The 20,660-nt window shown below is 46.2% G+C and overlaps 1 protein-coding gene across 8 annotated transcripts in view; it reads left to right on the forward strand.

The window, feature by feature from the left end:
* The first annotated feature begins 13,051 nt into the window (after positions 1-13,051).
* Positions 13,052-20,660, forward strand: part of CCDC149 (coiled-coil domain containing 149) — a 122,531-nt gene continuing 114,922 nt past the window's right edge. For all 8 annotated transcript variants that reach the window (XR_015166222.1, XR_015166223.1, XM_086407787.1 and 5 more), the window contains exon 1: positions 13,052-14,286. Coding sequence is in view for 6 of the 8 variants with exons in the window: in XM_086407787.1 (XP_086263913.1) it covers positions 13,750-14,286 (537 nt within the window). In the remaining 2 variants the exon portion in view is untranslated. The remainder of the gene's footprint in view (positions 14,287-20,660) is intronic.

The raw sequence follows: 20,660 nt of genomic DNA on the forward strand, positions 1-20,660 counted from the left end.
TACACAGAGTCCATGAAGATAAAGTCATCTTTTATATCACTAAGTTTGGGATGGTTTGTCTTGCAGCAGCAGTTGACTGGGACCTGGACCTCATTTTGTTTTCACATTTGTAATTTGGAGAATCTGGTCTATGTGACTTGCAAGATCCTTTTTAAACTATAAGAACTTGAAAATCTGATCTTATTATATCACTGTATGGCTTAAAATGGACATGAATTTGGGCAAACTTCGGGAGATGGTGAGGGACAGGAAGGCCTGGCAAGCTGCAGTCCATGGTGTCGCAAAGAATTGGATACGACTGAACAACAATAGGACTTAAAAGCCTTTGGGTCAGATTTCTGCCTATTCCCATCACCTCAAATCTGTTTTCTTTGTGGTTACAGACTCCTCTGCTGGAGAGTACATTTCTCAGACTCCTTTGCAGTGGTCTGTGATCACGGTTCTAAGTTCTCAGTAAGGGAACATGAGTAGAATGGACACCAACCACTTCCCTTTCACTTGCTTAGAAGAAAGTCACAGGGCATGGCTTTTTTTCCATGCCACAAGCTGGAACACAATTAGGCCAGCAACTCAGCTTCAAATCTGCACTTCAGGATGATGTCTTAAGGGAAGCAAGAACCAAAACATGTAAGGAACATCAGGCCCTAAATGGCCCTGGGAGCACAACTGCCCTGGCAGCCTGTCATGTGAAGGGGAAATTAAATTCTTTCTTGTTCAAGCCACATATGTTTGGGTCTCTGTGACTCAAGGATCACTTTAATCCTAACACACCGTTCAAGGGCTCCCAGTGCTTGTGTGACAAATTCCAACTTCCTTAACAGAGATCTGGCTTTGATCCTCCCTCCAGCCGGATCTCCTTCCCTACTCTTTGGTTAAATCAACTGCCTGAGGTTCTTGTGTTCTCACGCTATTGTCTCCACATGGTTGGCACATCCTCTTGCTTAGCCAACTACACATCTTCAAGGTCTTGCTTTAAATGACACAACTTAGGTTCCCATGATATGCCCTCAGAGCATCCTGTATTTTTCTTTCATAGCACTTATCACCTTGCTATTAACTAATCCTTTCCATAGCTGTTTGATATCTACTTCACCATGGCACTGTGGACATCATAGGGACAGGCTCATGTTCTTCTTGTTTCTTGCTCTATTTCCAGTCCCCAAAGAGTGCCTGGCACATAGTAGGTACTCAAAGTTTTTTTGTTGTTGAATTTTACTGAATGAACTTGTAAGATAGCTGACCAAGTTTTGCAGTTTAGGCTTGTGGCCAGAAAAGTAAGCAAAAGATGAACCTGCCCAGATGGGTATCAAACTGCGATCTTGGCTTCATAGTTATTATGCTCACAAATCAGCTGAGCTCACCCCCACCAAGCTGTGGGCCTCCTGAGTCTACTCTCTACAGGCCATCTTGACTGTCGTCAGGGACACTTCTGATAATAGAATCTCTCTCTTTAAAAAATTGGTTTATGGATGAAAAAGTCCCAAGTATATAGGATGCTGAGTTTAGCAGAATCTGTATGTAAATTGGTATTTTGCTGGTGATCAATCTTGTGCTAAAAATGGAAAATCAATAAAAAAAAGAAAATCTAAGGGGAAAAATAAGTTGTAGACATTTTTGGTGCAATGAGTTTCCAAGTCTGAGGACATTGCATCTGAGACCAAGGTTACTGTCAGTTTCAAAGGCCTGTGCCAAAGCAGACCAGATGACCATCTCACATACAGAGAGTAGAGCTGAAGCTCCCAGTGAGAGAAAAGCTCCAAATAGCACTTCCTGGGAAAGGCCTTTGCAGTAGCTCCTTGAGACTAAGAAGGGTTCATCATATATAAACCGCAGTTCCAGGATCTCTGGAGTTGCAGAGTTCACTGAATGGCTGACAGGACATGGGCTGACCTCATGCACCCAAAGTGACTGCAGAAACAGCCACAAGCCCAAGACATTGAAATAGTGTGAAAAATAATAAGAATGAGTAAAGAACACCCCATCTCAGAGCCTTTGACTGGACATCAGAAGGGGCTGCCACAGTGGAAAGGTATGGAGTGCATGGGGGGAAGGCAAGCGTTGCTGTCAGTATCAATTCACACTACTTCTAACTGAAGTATGAGGTCCCTCTACAGTGGTCAAGAATGAACTAGGGTGCTAGTAGACCTGTGCATCGTGAACTTTCTCCAAATGATTTATATAAACACCTAACTAACTTAGGTTATACAGAGATAAGGAAGTTTCATTGAAAAAGAAAAAAACTGAGTCCTCCCTCCAAATACCTGTTTGAAGTCCTAAGCCCCAGTATCTCAAACTGTGACCTTATTTGGAAATCGGAATATTTCAGCTGTAATTAGTTAAGATATGGTCATAATGCAGTATTGTGTGGTGTGCTCAGTCACTCAATCGTGTACTACTCTGTGCAACCCCATGGATTTTAGCCCACTATGCTCCTCTGTCCATGGAGATTCTCCAGGCAAGAATAATGGAGTGGGTTGCCATTTCCTCTTCCAGGGGATCTTCCCCACCCAGGGATGGAACCCACATCTCCTGTGTCTCCTGCATTGGCAGGCAGATTCCTTATCCCTGTGCCACCTGGGAAGCCCTGTCTTAGGGTGGGCTCCTAAGACAGGCATGGAAGGAAGACAATGTTAAGAGACCCAGAGAGAAAATGGCTGTCTAAAGCTGAGGAGGAAGTCCTGGAACAGATCTTCCCTCTCAGTCCTCGGAAGGAAGCAACACAGCTGATTTTGATCTCACACTTCTAGCCTCTCGTTCTTCTAGACAGTAAATCTCTGTTGTTAAAGCCGTCCAGTCTGTGGTCCTTTGTTACAGCAGCCCTAAAATACTAACACAGAAGCTTAGTGCAACAGCAGAGAACATGGAGCTCAGAGGCATTTAGTCTTGGACCGACTCCACACTGGGCTGCCCAGGCAACTCAGTGGTAACGTATCCGCCTGCCAGCACAGGAGACACAGGCAACGCAAGTTCTATCCCTGGGACAAGAAGGCACCCTGGAGGAGGGCACGGCAACCCACTCCAATATTCTTTCCTGGAAAATCCCATGACAGAGGAGCCTGGTGGGCCAAAGTCCATGGAATCACGAAAGAGCTGGACAAGACTGAACATGCATACAAAAACCCCCTCACTATTAATAGCTACGTGACTTTGATTGAGTCATTCAAAAACTTTAAAATTCTCAACTTCCTTCTCTGTCACATGTAGACAATTAAGAGCAATATTCAAAATGTTCAACAGCCCACAAGTCATCCTGCAGAGGCTGCCAGTCCCACAAGTGGCCACAGGAGAGTGACTCTAGGGCATTAGTTCTTAAGTTCTCCCTCCCTCCCTCCCTCCCTCCATCCATTCATTCTTGATTCTTGGCAGACAACAAGCACTTAACCTGCTGAAGTTCCAGCACAACTACCAAGATCTGTCTACCCCTTCAGCATGAAATCAGCTCAGAACAGGGAGACAGGATAATGTGATCCATGGGGAGGGAAACACACAGGGCCTCAGACATGATAAGGGGTCCACCCCACCTGTGCTCACTTGGGTCTCTCTTGGGCTGGAGTGTTTAGTGGAGAAGAGGTCTAAGGGTAAGGGGCACAGAGCAGCTGTTATTTACCAACTCATATGGAAGTATTTTACAATTTCAACAACTAATAGAGCCTTCCTGGCTTTTACCTGCTGAATATCAGGCCTAGGATAATTACAGATAATTATACAGTTTTATAAAGATCAGTTGAGGTGACACATGTCAAGTACTTAGCCAAGTGCCTGGCATATGGCAATTGCTCAGTAAATGCTGCTGCTGCTGCTGCTGCTGCTGAGTCGCTTCAGTCGTGTCCGACTCTGTGCGAACCCATAGACGGCAGCCCACCAGGCTCCCCCGTCCCTGGGATTCTCCAGGCAAGAACACTGGAGTGGGTTGCCATTTCCTTCTCCAATACATGAAAGTGAAAAGTGAAAGCGAAATCGCTCAGGTGTGTCAGACTCCTAGCGACCCCATGGACTGCAGCCTACCAGGCTCCTCCGTCCATGGGATTTTCCAGGCGAGAGTACTGGAGTCGGGTGCCATTGCCTTCTCCAATACATGAAAGTGAAAAGTGAAAGCGAAATCGCTCAGGTGTGTCAGACTCCTAGCGACCCCATGGACTGCAGCCTACCAGGCTCCTCCGTCCATGGGATTTTCCAGGCGAGAGTACTGGAGTCGGGTGCCATTGCCTTCTCCGCTCAGTAAATGCTAGTCTACACTATTATTGAATAGGATAGTGTTTAAATAGAGCTCAAGACACATTTATCAAGAACCTATTAAGGGTTGTTGCATAACAATAGATAACCAGAATTCTGGTCTTCAGAAACCTCAAATATTAGCTTCAGAGCCTTGTGAAGGAGCCAGGGCATGGGATTAGAAGGTCTGGACTCTGGGCACAGCTCTGTCCCTAACAAGCTCTGTGACTTTGAGCATAGTACTTTATCACTCTGGGCCTCTGTTTCTTCTCTTGTACAGTAAGGGGTCCAGCTATCTAAGATTCCTCATAAAGTAGCACTTTATGGTGCTGTAATCTTCCTTCGATATTAACAGTACCTTCACTAACCTTTTGTACAGAGTTCCAACCAAATGTAAAATTCAGCTTAATTTCATGGAGTCATGGACCTTCAAGGTCATCTGGCCCAGTCTGTTCACTGTACAGCTGATGACATCAAATTACAGAGAGGTGAAGGTGCTCCAGTTCCCAGGTTCAAGGCTCCAACCCACTGCTCCCTTTTGAAATTTTTCTGGTCCAGTTTCAACTTTTCCCTCACCTGGGAAAAGGGGTCATTGCTTCTTGTTTTTCAAATGTTCTGGGATTTGTGAGTAAACTTGCAAACTCATACTTTTTGTGTCTTTGTTGTCTTTGACCTTGCCCTCTCCCATCTTTCCAAATGGATCTGGGTTTTCTATTTCATGTTTTTTTATTTTTTAGCTTTTAAAACTTTGTTACTATGGTAAATATATATATAAGATAACATTTGCCTTTTTAACCATGATAAGTGTACCAAATGGATCTGATTTCCTGATTCGTTCCCAGTTTCTAAAGAGGCTGACTATATGACATATCACAGTTGAAGAGTCCAATTCTGGCATATTTCTCCATGTTTCTGCAGTGTTCAGATGCTTGGGGAACTCAGCTACTAAACTTGGGGCCACGAGGACAGAGGAGGGGTCTTAGCCTCTTTGTCCTCCCCACTGCCTAGCTCAGCATTCTAAGAGAAGCTCAAGAAATGTTTGCTGAGTGAATAAATGACCCTTCAAGTTAAAGAAGACCCTCCTCAGACTCTCTTATATCACCTTAAGATTGTTTTTCCTGTCGTATGGGAACAAACAGTGTTAATAAATGACAACCACTGTGTCACAGGGGGCATATGTATGCCTCTCTCCCCAAAGGTAAGCTACTCAGTGGAACAGCAAGGGCATGATAAGCCCGTAAACACCCTTGTTGACAGTCTTTCTTAGACATCATGTTTACTTGCCTCCCTGTGTTCCTGTAAGAGAAAAAGAGAAATTTGCCTTTCAGTGACTGAATGAGGTCAAAGCATTATAAACAGTGTCACCAAGAGCTAACAATTTCTGCCCCATGGATGTAATACAAGTGAGCAGATCACTGCCATCCTTGGAAACATTTGCTCAAATACACCCACAGACCCTGGCTGTGGGCTGCAGACAAACACCTTCTGAGTGCCCACAGACCAGGTGAGCTCAGCGGTTCAGGACCTCACAACTGTTTGGATGTTGAAAGGAATCCTTGCTTTGATGGAAAGTGAGAACCAGTGTACCAGTAATCTTTATCTCTAGCGGGAATGAAGGGGCAGTAAAATCCTTTGGTCTGGCTTTGTATCTTGGTCTCTTGAATTTCCTCTCATTTCACTTGCAGGTTGCAGAGTAAGGCTTGGCTCAGAGAAGCTATTCCCAAACTGTGCAAGGTTCTCTTGGATGTCAGGGTCATGGCCAGGCTGGAGAGGCTGCTGCCAGCTGGGAGAGGCACATCATTAGAGAAATGCCATGACCTGGTATGAAAGGGAAAGATACAAATCAACATCCAGTGTTCTGAAGGACAGCCTAATGGACAATAAATATTTGACCAGCTCTGGCCATTTGTATGAAATGCCACCTTTCGCCCTGTCTAGAAAATTGTTTTCTTTTTTTCCCCCCCTAGCCCCATGATTCTTCCACAGTACAGGAGGAAAAACATTTGTGTCACTTTACAACACAGTAGGTAGTGTACACAGTACACAGTAGGTCTTAGATAATGTTAATCTCTTCCTTGTTTGCCTCTCCTTTTCATTGAAATAAGCCCATCCATCTCCACTGGGTAAAAACTGTCCCCCCACCCAAAGACAAATATCAGACAGGAGGACAATGTAGGTGATCCTATTTTATATAATCATCAGGCGTTTTTTTTTTAAAATAAGCCTTGCCAATCGACAGGGTCAGTCCCTCTCTTGGCCTGTAGGAGAGGCCAGTGACCCCCAAGTCAGACGTTTCTATTTTCAGCTCCCCAAGTCCAGAGAGTGGTAACCCGAGCCTGGGTGAGGGCTGAGCTGCTAACCCGCCAGCAGCAAGGACCCGTAGTCTCTCTGCATTTCTATTTCCATAAATTTACATCAAATTTGTGCTGAATCATATCCCCCCCACGTGGAAGAAATGAAATACATTATCAATAAGTACAACAAATTTGAATAATCTGGGAGTGGAATGACTTTCCTTGTCTCCTTTCCATTTATTTCCTTGGGCCATGGCTTACTCCACTTCCCACACGGGGTGGGGTTGTATTTATCCCCACCAACCCCTGTGCCCAAGGTTTTCAGTTTTTTTTCTCACAGTTTATATGTGTGTGTGTGTGTGTGTGTGTGTGGCCCTTTTATATTTTATATATATATATATATAAATTCTTTTTTTATATTCTTTTCCATTATAGTTCATCCCAGCATGTTGAATATCATTCCCTGTGCTATATAGTAAACCTTGCTGTCTATCCATTCTACATGTAATAGTTTGCATCTACTAATCTCAAACTCTCAGTCCATCCTGCCCCCACCCACCTTAATAAGCACATGTCTATTCTCTGCATCTGTGAGTTTCTTTCTGTTTGGTAGAAAGGTTGATTTGTTTCATATTTTATTTTATTTTTAAAGTTTTCTTTCAAAGTTTTAAAAAACTTTGTATTTATTTTTGGCTCTGCTGAGTCTTTGTTGCTGTGAGGGCTCTTCCTCAGTTGTGGCAAGCAGGGGCCACCCTCTAGTTTCGGTATGCAGGCTTTTCATTGTGATGGCCTCTCTGGTTGCAGATTACAGGCTCCAGGGCACTAGGGCTTCAACAGTTGCAGCATGTGGATTCAGTAGTTGTGGCTCCTGGGCTCTAGAGTGCAGGCTTAATCGTTGTGGCGCATGGGAGCTCCACAGCACGTGGAATCCCCCCGAATCTGGGGTGGAACCCAGGCGGATTCCTTACCACTGAACCATCAGGGAGGCTCGGTGTCATATTTTAGATTCATGTCATTCATTCATATAAGTGGTACCATATAATATTTGTCGCTTTCTTTCTTACTTCACTTCATAATCGCTCGTTGATTTCCTGACCTCTTATCAGGAGCCACAAGCCCTGCATCTCCCTTTCCTTCTCCAGTTCATTGTCCTTTCCTCCTGACATCTTGGTCTCCCGTATTAGAACCCTTCCATAGGTAAAAGAAGCTGCCCCTCTACCTCTGCTCATCCCCACCTCCTGCCTGCAACGTGCCAGTCGATCACACCCACCCTTCACCCCTTCTGATGGCAATGCAGTCCCTGGCCTGCCAGGTCATCATCAGCCCCACTCAGTCATTTTGAGTACCTCAGTGCAGGTTCAGCAGGGAGTAGAACTTCCTTCCACCCCCCGCTGCCCGGCTGATTGGCAGTCAGCGGGGCTGGAGGTGGGGGAGCAGCTTGCAACTGATTGTTTGCTGCTGGGCAGCAAAGGCTTAGTGGAGGCAGAGCGAGCACCCAAGAGCTCAGGGGGCTAAGACACAGAGAATGCTCTGTCAGGAATCCAGCTAGAATCTCCGTCTATCTGTCTGTGTCTGGCTGTTGGCCCTAGTAGGGAAATGATGGAGGAGGCCCTTTACACAGTATCCCCAGGTAAAGGGAAGACAAGAGGCTTATCTTTTACAGAATTGAGGCCACTGGCCTAGGGGACCTCAGGTCATCTGCAGTGCATACTGTGACCTGCAGTCCCCTGCCCCAGGTTAAAGTCAAAGACAAGGAAGGCGTTTAGCAAGGTCATGGGGGCTCTTGGCAGGCCCTGCTTAATTTGGCCCTCCATTGACAAGAGGAAGAACTGGGGACCTTGGCTCATATAGAGCTAATTATTATTAATATATACATTATATACATTATATATAATGTATATATACATATACATGTATATGTATATGCATATATGTATATTTATGTATATGTGTGAAGGTAAAAGTGAAAGTGAAGTTGCTCAGTCAGGTCTGACTCTTTGTGACCTCATGGACTGTAGCCTACAACGCTCCTCTGTCCCTGGGATTTTCTAGGCAAGAGTACTGGAGTGGGGTGCCATTGCCTTCTCCAGAGGATCTTCCCAACCCAGGGATCAAACCTGGGTATCCCGCATTGTAGGCAGATGCTTTACCATCTGAGCCACCAGGCAAGTCCATGCATATGTGTATATATACGGCTTTATTGACTATGCCAGAGCCTTTGACTGTATGGATCACAATAAACTGTGGAAAATTCTGAAAGAGATGGGAATACCAGACCACCTGACCTGCCTCTTGAGAAATCTGTATGCAGGTCAGGAAGCAACAGTTAGAACTGGACATGGAAAAACAGACTGGTTCCAAATAGGAAAAGGAGTACGTCAAGGCTGTATATTGTCACCCTGCTTATTTAACTTCTGTGCAGAGTACATCATGAGAAACACTGGACTGGAAGAAGCACAAGCTGGAATCAAGATTGTTGGGAGAAATATCAATAACCTCAGATATGCAGATGACACCACCCTTATGGCAGAAAGTGAAGAGGAACTCAAAAGCCTCTTGATGAAAGTGAAAGTGGAGAGTGAAAAAGTTGGCTTAAAGCTCAACATTCAGAAAATGAAGATCATGGCATCTGGTCTCATCACTTTATGGGAAATAGATGGGGAAACAGTGAAAACAGTGTCAGACTTTATTTTTTGGGCTCCAAAATCACTGCAGATGGTGATTGCAGCCATGAAATTAAAAGACGCTTACTCCTTGGAAAGAAAGTTATGACCAACCTAGATAGCATATTGAAAAGCAGAGACATTACTTTGCCAACAAAGGTCCATCTAGTCAAGGCTATGGTTTTTCCTGTGGTCATGTATGGATGTGAGAGTTGGACTGTGAAGAAGGCCGAGCGCCAAAGAATTGATGCTTTTGAACTGTGGTGTTGGAGAAGACTCTTGAGAGTCCCTAGAACTGCAAGGAGATCAACCCTGGGATTTCTTTGGAAGGAATGATGCTAAAGCTGAAACTCCAGTACTTTGGCCACCTCATGTGAAGAGTTGACTCATTGGAAAAGACTCTGATGCTGGGAGGGATTGGGGTCAGGAGGAGAAGGGGACGACAGAGGATGAGATGGCTGGATGGCATCACTGACTCAATGGACGTGAGTTTGAGTGAACTCCGGGAGTTGGTGATGGACAGGGAGGCCTGGCGTGCTGTGATTCATGGGGTCACAAAGAGTCGTACACAACTGAGTGACTGAACTGAACTGATGTATATATACATATATATATAAATATATAATACATATATATTTACATCATATATATATATAACCACTGTAAACCACTATCATTAAGAATCATTTCCTTCCCAGGTTCATCAGACTGGGTTTCCTAATTCAGGCAGGAGAAAAGTGTGGCCATGAACATTGCCCCAGTTGTACATTTTGGAGAGGAGCCGAGCCAAAATCTCTACTGAAGATTTGCTTAATTTCCTTTAATGAGAATGCTGACATTTTTGCTTGGGAAGCCAGACTTTGAACTGAAAATACCGTGTGGTGAAGTTGTAGCAAAAGCTTTAGGGCTTCCCCATGTGTCTGGAGCTGTTTTGACTTGGCCAAACTTATCTAATAAGTCAGTTGAGAACCCGAAACGAGAGTCTTGGTTTCTAATGATAAGTTCAAGTCATCTTATCTTTCCCATTCTCTCCTGAGATTTATTTTGTTTTGTTTTCATTAGTATCTGCTGGTTCAATTTCTTAGATAAAGCTAAAACTCTCAAACTTTTGAAAGTTTTAAGCATTGCTCCAAAGCACCTAAGCACTTTCTTCTAACTATCAGTTCAGTACAGTTCAGTCGCTCAGTCGTTCCGACTCGTTGCGACCCCGTGAATCACAGCACACCAGGCCTCCCTGTCCATCACCAACTCCCGGAGTTCACTCAGATTCATGTCCATCGAGTTGGTGATGCCATCCAGCCATCTCATCCTCTGTCATCCCCTTCTCCTCCTGCCCCTAATCCCTCCCAGCATCAGAGTCTTTTCCAATGAGTCAACTCTTCACATGAGGTGGCCAAAGTATTGGAGTTTCAGCTTCAGCATTAGTCCTTCCAATGAACACCCAGTACTGATCTCCTTTAGGATGGACTGGTTGGATCTCCTTGCAGTCCAAGGGACTCTCAAGAGTCTTCTCCAACACCACAGTTCAAAAGCATCAATTCTTCAGTGCTCAGCTTTCTTCACAGTCCAACTCTCACATCCATACATGACCACAGGAAAAACTATAGCCTTGACTAGACGGACCTTTGTTGGCAAAGTAATATCTCTGCTTTTGAATATGCTATCTAGGTTAGTCATAACTCTCCTTCCAAGGAGTAACCATCTTTTCATTTCATGGCTGCAATCACCATCTGCAGTGATTTTGGAGCCCAGAAAAATAAAATCTGACACTGTTTCCCCATCTATTTCCCATGAAGTGATGGGACCAGGTGCCATGATCTTAGTTTTCTGAATGTTGTGCATATAAATAAATAAATAGAACTGGCCGTGGGGCTATGAATATACATGGAAAAATTGGGTCCCTAGAGATTTTCCAGAGGGTTAAAGGGGTGTGAAAATAGAGGCTAAAGGCTCTATTTGAAGTGTTTTGAAAGTGTATTGAAAAGTATGTTTCAATACTTTATGTTTCATACATTGAAAGTATGTTTCAATACTTAGCGCCAGGGTGGCAAATTTAAGACAAAGCCACTTGGCTTTAAATTGGTCCCATGCAATGGACTGTGAGATGGAACATTTGATGTACTACTTTTATCAGAGGTGAGGACAGTTGCTGGGTGGTTTTATTTTTTTCTTTGAAAAACGTTAACCACAATGTAATTAGCTTTGTTTTTGTCAGCCTGGGCTGCTGTTGATGAGGTGTCTAGAGGCCTCCTGGTATAGGTGCCTAAAAGCTTAAACTGTGTTTAATTATTATTATTACTCAATGTCAAGCTACATAAATGAAAAGAGATAAAAAAGAAACGCTTGCAGCTACATTGCCTTGGTGTGTGATTTCATCACATCTGACAAGCTAAGCAGGTTCGAGCTGGCACTTGGGGCATAAAACCTCTAAGGGAAACCCAGGCAACTGGAGATGCCGTTTCAAGTGAGTTGAAAGTTTCTCAACATGCTGGGGCGGGAAGAGGCTTGCCACTCTTTGATTTGTCCTCCCCAGTTTTATTTTTAGACACATTAATAACTAGCTGACTTACTTCAGAGAGGAAAGCAAGAAGGGGCAACAGAGTCACTCAGAGAGTGGTCCTAAAGTACACGTCTCTCACGTGAAGATTCCTTCACTCCCAACAGCTTGCCGGTTGTCCTACTGCCCGAAATACCAGTGAAGCCCCCGAAGCCACAGCAGTACTGAAAGCCTCAGCTAAACATGGTAACTGGAAGGGGCGGGCTGCTCTCCCACCTGAATTCCAGCCAGGAGCAAGACGCAGATCACCAGGCAGTGGAACACAAGATGGAACAAGTATATGCCCATTCTACCTACAGTCTTTTTCATTGACAGGTTGGAATGAAACCGGTTGGTTTGCCAGAGGGCAACATATTGGCAGACAATATCTTTCTTCTTAGCATGAGACATCCATCCAGCTGTTAGGAACACGTGTTTGACGCTGAGTTAACCCTAGATGTTCAGCTCAGGGATGACCTTTCCACTCTCTTGGATCACAAAGAATAGATTAGGCGGCCCAGCTGGTCAGAAGCCCAGAAGCCTTAGCTGTATTCTAGCTCCTTCCGTTTTTCTCTTGTTCCCTAGAGCCCTTGTTTCCAAAACTTAAATGGTAAGGTTTGCAAACCCTCTAGGACAGGGACCTGGACTGGTAGTTAAGGGTCTGCGCTGTTACTGAATGTCTCCAGGATGAGCACACACAACAGGCACTGAATGAAAGTGCTGCCTACTAGACTGGCTTCTTTCTATAGCCCCTGGCCTGCCGGAATCTTCTTTAGATGAGGCCCCAACAGGTCATGATGAAGAAGAGTTCAGTCACCCAGGCTCTTCATCAGTGGTATCACCATTTATATGAATTAGCTGTTGATATACAGCAAATCATCCCAAACCTTAGTGGCTCGAAACAACAACAGCTTATTTAGCATATGCTCTGTAGGTCAGCAAATTACCCAGGGCTCAGCTGGGTAGTTTCATTGATTTCAACGGGACTCATGCAGGCACCGGTAGCTGCTGGGAGTTAATGGCCTCACTCACATGTAGCAGTTGACTGGTCATTGGCTGTGAGTCCTTCATCATCCGGCAAGCTATTCTGGGCTTGTTTCTAAGGTGGTGATCATAGGTTCCTAAGAGCATAGAAAGGATAAACCCTACTGTACAATTACTTTACAAGCCTCCTTGTGTAGTACTTGCAAACGTTGTTTTGCCAGAGCAAGTCACATTTGCAAACATTGACTAGCCAGAGCAAGTAGCATGGCTGAGCCTAGAGTCAAAGTTATGGACGCTGACTGCGACATGGGCAGGAAATTATTGATAATATTTTGCAAACAACCACACCAATAAAATAAAATAAATAAAATTTATCACACCAATAAAACAAGGCCAACAATACAATGCAATATTTCCAATTCCCAGGGGGTGATACTTCATTTTCAGGTTTCCAAGATGCTAGAAAGGGTCTCTGGGAACTAGAAGTCTTAGTTGAGTCTGTTTCTCCACTTTTTCTAATAAATGGAAGTAACATTCATCCTGCAGGGTTGAGTCAGGATCACTAGGGATTAAAACAAATAAATGTTGGCTGTGGTGTATTCACAACTGTAAAATGGATTCACAGCTTCTCAACCTATATGCTCCTTTCCACTGGCAGCACTTCTGAAAGTATGGAAAGCTCACTGCTGGTCATGGTTCAGGTCAGGATTTTAGGTGACTGGGGAAAATCACCTCCATCAATACTGACAAGACATGTATGAAGATTCCCCTGCTCTCTGTAATTCCCTTTTAGTCCTTCCACTTATGAGAAAGTCTCAGTTTGATGCCACTGTCTTCAACATCTCTTCTGACACACATTAAGCATCATATTCAGAGCTTTAGCTTCTATTTAGAATTTATTACCGTTTTATTTTCAATATTTTTGTGTTTTATTCACGACAGTTGATAATTCAAGAAACAAACAGAAACAGACATTAGTAACTTAACAAACGACGTTGAATATATAATAACACATAATTCATCATCCATAGGTTCGACAAATATTTGCAGGGCACCTACTATGTGCCAGGCCCTGTACTCAAGGTTTATCAGAGAAGGAGGCAACCCCCTGCCCGAGTGGGGCTTACATTCTAGTGGTGGGAGCCGTGATGGTGGTCAGGGAACGGCTGGATTTGGGGATTTACTTCTTGTAGGGGGAAGCCGAGCCGCCTCCCGCCTGGAGAGCGGTGGCCAGGAGTTTCCCGCAGGCTGGGGCGCGGACCACCAAGAGCTTGGGATCCCGGGCTGCGCGGGCCTGTCCGCGGCCCGCTCGGCGGTGGCGGTGGCGGTGGCGGTGGCAGGGCACCGGGCCTCGGCTCCTCCTCCTCTTCCTCCCGCGGAGGCTGACGTTGAGTCAACAGCGCGGGCGGCCTCAGGAGGCGGCGGCGCGGTGGCTCGGAGGTGCCGGGCCCTCTCGGGGCCGCGCGGGGGCCGGGCGGCGACGGCGGCGACCGCAGCGGCGGAGGAGGGCGGCGTTAGAGAGGCCGGCCCTCGCCGGGAAGAGAAGGCCATGAACGGCGACCGGACCGAGAGCGACTGGCAGGGGCTGGTGAGCGAGGTGAGGCCGAGGCGCCGGCCAGGCGGGATGGGCCAGGCCGAGCGGCCGCCAGCCCCGAGCCCACGCCCCCCGCCCCCCGGGTGGCCGAGCCGGGCGGGGACTCGCCGGGGGACGCGCACTCCCTGGCCTCGGCTCGCTGCCCCCGCGCGTCCTGCAAGGTGCGCGGTTCCTCCCGCGCTTTCCCGTCTGCCCGGGCGCCACTTTCTCCCATGACAGCTGGTGCCAGCCTTTGGGGAGGGCCCTTCCCTCTGGGCAGGGCTTGGCCCTGGATTGGAGAGAGCAGCGCGGATCCGGGAGTGGGAGCCAAGCCCCACCTGCCTTCTCGGTTACCGCTGTTTTGGAGCCAAGCGATTGGACGCCCAGTGCCGAAGCGGAAAGGTGGTGCTAGGGGGGTGAATCCGGGTGGTGTGACAGGCGGAATCACCTACGGCGGAGGTTTGGGGGAGGGAGGGGAGATTCCATAGGGTCCTCCATAGCCTTCATTCATTCAGGTTCAATTCAGTCGACAAGTATTTACCGTGGGCCACCTTTGTGTAAGGTGGCTGCTGCTGCTGCTGCTAAGTCGCTTCAGTCGTGTCCAACTCTGTGCGACCCCATGGACTGCAGCCTACCAGGCTCCTCCGTCCATGGGATTCTCTAGGCAGAGGTACTGGAGTGGGTTGCCATTACCTTCTCCAGTAAGGTGGCTGGCTATTTATCGAAGGAGTGAAGCACTGGTGCAGAACTCACTCTATTTGTGGAAGCAGAGAATGCCCTGCGCCCGGCTCCGCCGCACCCCGCCCCCCCTGCCCCGCAAAGATTTTGTCATAAACACCCCTGGGGTCGGCTTTTGCGCTCCTATAAGAGATCCCCTTCAACCCACTCTAAGAATTTTGGGGCCTGGGAGTGGGCTGCCTGACTTCTCCAGGTGAGAGCGGGGTGCTGAGGTCTCATAGGTAAATTGCTTCTCCTGACTTACCATTATTTGTGATGGCAGTTAGTCATGTACCCAGTACCCAGTGCTGATGATCTCCCAGCAATTCTCCTTTCTTTCCCTCCTGAGGACCATCCCACTGGCAAGGCCAGCTTGGGCCTTCTGTTTTCTTAATCCTACTGTGTACCAGTCGGGGCGTAATGGTTTGCTGTCTTCCTTTCTTGAGTATTGGAAGGGAAAACTTGTACCGTTTTTTTCCTTTAATCATTTCCTGGGCCTCCAGCTCAGTCTACTAACAGTATTTAATGTCTAGTGTGCAAAACATTGTATTTCTGAAGAGGAATGGGCTGTCATAGCTTCTCCCCAAGTTTAGCTTGTCCACTCTCAGTCTGTAAGTAGTAGCTGCACAATATTACGATACATTGTCGTGCAGTCCGTCTGCATCTCCTCTGTCAGGGTACAGAGACTCTGGAGATCTTCTCTCCTGGCCCATGGAGAATCAGACCCAGTAGTGGAGGAAGCTGGAGGTGGTTCTTCTTGGAAGTCCAGTGCTGAGCTCTGAAATAGCAGAATGTTCACTACTCCAGCAAATGCTTGTTGAATGACTGTTAGGAGTCGGGTACATCGCTCTGTATTGGAATGCAGTGGCGGAGAAAACAGACAACCCCTTCTGCCCCTGAGAACTCCTGAAGCATATAGTATAGTGTGGGAAGAGTGTCACACCGCAAACACTAAGAGAATCCTCAAAGGTGGAATATGAATGATGTGAGAACAAAGAAGAAAGTACTTCCTGGCATGGCTGTCCCGGATCAGGGTGCCTCTACCTTGCACTGACCACGTGGTATTGCAGCCTTCTGGTCTCCCCACTAGGCTATGTGTTTCATTTGGCTTTGTTCCAGGTGCCTACACACTGACTAAGCTCCGTATACAGTAGGTCCTCAAAAGTATACTTGCAGAATAAGTCAAGATCCAGAAAGGGGTCTTTCCAGAGTTTTCCTGCCTGTCCTAGCTGTGTATCTACAGGGCACTTGCCATCTTGCCTTCAGACATTTATTACAGCTAAGGACACGGAGGACACACAGCTCGAGGCTGTGGCGTGTGAAAATGAATGCAGAATGCTTCCCAACTTCATAATAGCCAAAAGCTGTTCCTTGAGTCCATCCACCATGTATAAGGTAGAAATTAGTTTTATTTTACAGATAAAGAAACTGTGATTCAGACAGGCTAAGGAACTTGCTCAGAGCCTCACATCTGAAGGGGGCAGAATTTGGTCTGTTTGATCCCAGAGCTCAGGATCACTAGGCCATGCTTTGTGTCTTAATCACCAGTTCATCTGTGTTTATCTTCGCCTAGACAGCAGGTTCTCGAAGGGAGGGGTCTGTGTCTTATTCATCTTTGAATCTCCAGCAATTGGATAAGTATTGCTCAGAGTACGATCTACAGATTATCAGAGGCATATTGGGAACAAAGAGTACAAAGAATCACTGGAATTTGGGGGGAAAATGCAAGTTTCTGGGTCTCTCCTCAGATCCAGTGTTGTGCATTGAATTGTATTCTTTACACCATGGATATATCTAAGTCTTAATGTCCCAGTAGCTGCCATAAGACCTTTTTGGAAACAGGGTCTTTGCAGATAAAATCAGCCAAGGATCCCAAGATGAGATCATCCTGGACTTAGGAATGGGCCCTAAATCTAAGGACTGGTGCTCTTAGATTCGAGACACAGAGCTGCAAGGCAGAAGGCTGTGGGGAAGCAGAAACACACAGAGAGGAAGCCCTTGTGAAGATAGAGATAGAATGGGGAGCTGGGCAGTGACAGTCCAGGAATGCCAAGACTGCCAGCAGCCACCAGGAGCTGGAGGAGGCTTGGAGTAGGTTGTCCCTCAGAGTCTCCAGAAGGAACCAGTTCTGCCAACACCTTGATTTTGGACTTCTGGCATCCACAATCGTGAGAGATACATTTCTGTGTGAGAAGCCACCCAACTTGCAGTGATCTGTTGTGGCAACCACGGGAAACTAATTACCTTACTGCATGAAAGTGCCAGGGCTATAGCCCCCAAATCTGCTTTTCTCACAAACAGGGCTCCCCAGGTGTTTCCCTGACCATTTCCTGCCCATGGGTGTACACTGGGTCTGGTGTAGAGACATCATCTGGGACTCACGCAAGTTGGATTCAAAGAAGAGTATGGTCAGTTTGTGGGACTTCGTTGGTGATTCAGTGATAAAGAATCCTCCTGTCAATGCAGGAGACAGGGGTTCAATCCTTTGGTCAGGAAGATCCCCTGGAGGAGGGCATGGCAACCCACTCTAGTGTTTTTGCCTGGGAAATCCCATGGACAGAGGAGCCTGGCCAGCTACAGTCCATAGGATCGCAAAGAGTCAGACATGACTTAGTGACTAAACAACAGCTACAATGGTCAGCGTCTAGTGGTTTTGAAAGTGACTTTGGAAGCCAGTGGGAGGAACTGGGGAAGACGTCACCAGACATGTGACCCAGATCAAATGGGCTTTTCACAGGCGCCCACCTATTTCATCAGATATCCCTGGCCCTACCTCCTACCTCCACACCCCATCGCCCTTCCTGCCCAGGGCTCTGTGCTCTCTTTCAATCAGTTTGCTTCCTTGGTTTGCCTCTAGAAAGCAGTTTTCATTTAAATAACCCTATAGAGATCAGTTTTATTTTCATATTTTCAGTATAACAAGCTGAAATTACAGCCTTCTCTCAGGCCATGAAGTAAACACGGCCATGCATGTGAAAGAATCGTGGCTGCTGTTCTATTCTGGAAATTAAATGTCTGGGGAGGGGGAAACCATCTTCTCATCACCACCTGAGGTGAGCTTTCATATCAAGAGGACATCTTGAAATGCAGTCGTGCAGACAATCCATAACTTTATTTCTAAGATAAAACTCCTGGTCATCTGTCAGCCGGCTGCTCTACGATAAACCATGCCCAATTCAATTTTGCTGTTTGAATTTTGGTTAATTAATTAGATAGCAATCAATCCTGTATTCCTTGAGCATGTTATATATTGAGTGACTGGGTGTGCGTGCTCAGTCACTCAGTCCTGTCTGACTCTTTGCAACCCTATGGACTGTAGCCCTCCAGGCTTCTCTGTCCATGGGATTTCCCAAGCAAAAATACTGGAGTGGGTTGCCATTTCCTCCTCCAGGGTATCTTCCCAACCCACAGATCGAACCTGCATTTCCTGCATGGGCAGGCGGATTCTTTACCACTGAGCCACCTGGGAAGCCCTGTTAACCCTGGGCCTCTACCCAAAGTTGAGCCACTGACATTTGGGGTAGAGAAGTAGAAGAGGCTTACAGTCTGAACCTGTGGTTAAGGTTGTGACTTTGGGTCTTGTTTGTTAACTGAGATCTGGACCTACGTCATGACTCTACTTCTTTCTTGGTGCAAATGGTCAAAAATCCAACCCAAGGAAGTTTAGCTCAGAAGGAATTTATTGACTAATATTGTGGGCTGAAAAGTGTCCCCAAAAGATATGTTCAAATCCTATTCCCTTCCCCCAATCCCTGTGAATGTGACCTATTTTGGAAATAAGATCTTTGCAGATGTAATCAAGTTAAGATGAAGTCATTTGAGTGGACTCCTAATCCAATGACCAGTGTCTTTGTAAGAAGAAGGAAATTGGAGTGCATAGATGTGCAAAGAGAAGATGATGTGAAGACAGAGGAAGGAAAGCTGTGTGATGACAGAGGCAAAGGTTGGAGTTATGCTGCTATAAGCCAAGAAATGCCAAAGAATGCTGGCAGCCACCCAAAGCTAGGGAGAGGCAAGGAAGGGTCTTCCTCTAGAGTCTTACTGGGGAGACTGGTGCTTCCTACACCTTGATTTTAGTCTTCTGACCTCCAGGACTATCAGAAATTAATTTATGCTGTTTCAGGCCACCCAGTTTATGCAATTTGTTAACAGCTGCTGCTGCTAAGTTGCTTCCATCGTGTCCAACTCTGTGCAACCCTGTGGACGGCAGCCCATCAGGCTCCCCCGTCCCTGGGATTCTCCAGGCAAGAACACTGGAGTGGGTTGCCATTTCCTTCTCCAATGCATGAAAGTGAAAAGTGAAAGTGAAGTCCCTCAGTTGTGTCTGACCCTCAGCGACCCCATGGACTGCAGCCCACCAGGCTCCTCCGACCATGGGATTTTCCAGGCAAGAGTACCTGGGTGGGGTGCCATTGCCTTCTCCGTTGTGTTAATATCCTCTAGCAAACTAATTAGCAAACTAATACAGCTGACATGAATAATCATTCCAAGATGGTGTGGCATGGGGCGCAGCTGGATTCAGCCCTCAGACCACTCAAATGGATGCTTTCTGTCCATGTTTGGGTCTGCTTGTTGCCTGGTATCACCCTCCCACCCTTAAAGTACAGAGGGAGAGACAGAAACTCTCATGCCAGAGGCCCCATAAAAACTCAGGAATCACTCCCTTTGAACCCACTTATATCCCTCACCTGCCCTGGGAGAAGTTGCTCAGAGGTGTAATGATCTATCTGGGGTCTGCAGTTGTATATGGGGCCCTGCCCAGGCCACATGGACTGTGAGTGGACTGGGGCAGTGGGACTGTTTGCCAGAAGAAGGGGAATGGATGTTGATAGAATCACCACATTGTGCAACTCCTCCAAGTCTCATTTTTCTCATCCTTAAACAGGATCGTAAAGTACATGCCATATAGGTGCTCTTATTGTGAGGCTCCAATGAAATCATGCTTGTTAGTGCTTTGCTCTCTTTGTCAAGCAGTAAGTGTTCAGCAAATATCAATATCGTGAGGGTGGACCTCAGGACACCAACTTAGATGTTCATAAAATAAAAACCTCTTTATTTTTTTGTTATAACATTTTAATTTTGATTACAAACTCCCATTGTAAGGAGAGTGGAAACATAATCTAGATTGGAGTCACGCCTCTTCCTGAATTTGTGTTTGAGTTCTAGAGGGAGTTAGTAGTATTTAGCCATTGTAAATAAGTGGTGTTTACTAGCATATCACCCCATGGGCACCAGTGATGGTGTGGAGGGGCACACGTCTGGTCTAGACTATTTTTGTTTAGCCATACTATCCTTATTTCAGTCTAGTATCTGGTCACTGGTCATTGCTGATCACTGTTGTATCCTCCCTTGTTCTGCTCTTCTGGCCCTTTGGTGTCTATACCACACCCATGATACCCTGGGTGAGTGAAGAGGGGGACTTTGCTCTCTTGCCCAAGATGGGTAGCTTTGATCATTTCTGCTGTCCCTGAATCACTCCTGAACTGAGGAAAACTTTGAGAAACTATGGTGCAATTTTCTGCATAGACATACCACACTACACCAAGCTGGGTCCAGGGAAATGGGGATTATTTTTACTTCCTAAGAAAGAAAAGTGTATTTGTTAGGGTAAAATCTAAACCACTTGAAAAAGATACCTACTCCCCAGTGATATTTAGGTCTTTTTTGTGTTACAGTATGTA

Source organism: Bos grunniens, chromosome 6 (assembly GCF_055505025.1).
Source record: "Bos grunniens cultivar Pamir isolate PY7600 chromosome 6, Bosgru_T2T1.0, whole genome shotgun sequence".
In the NCBI taxonomy this organism is placed as follows: Eukaryota; Metazoa; Chordata; class Mammalia; order Artiodactyla; family Bovidae; genus Bos; species Bos grunniens.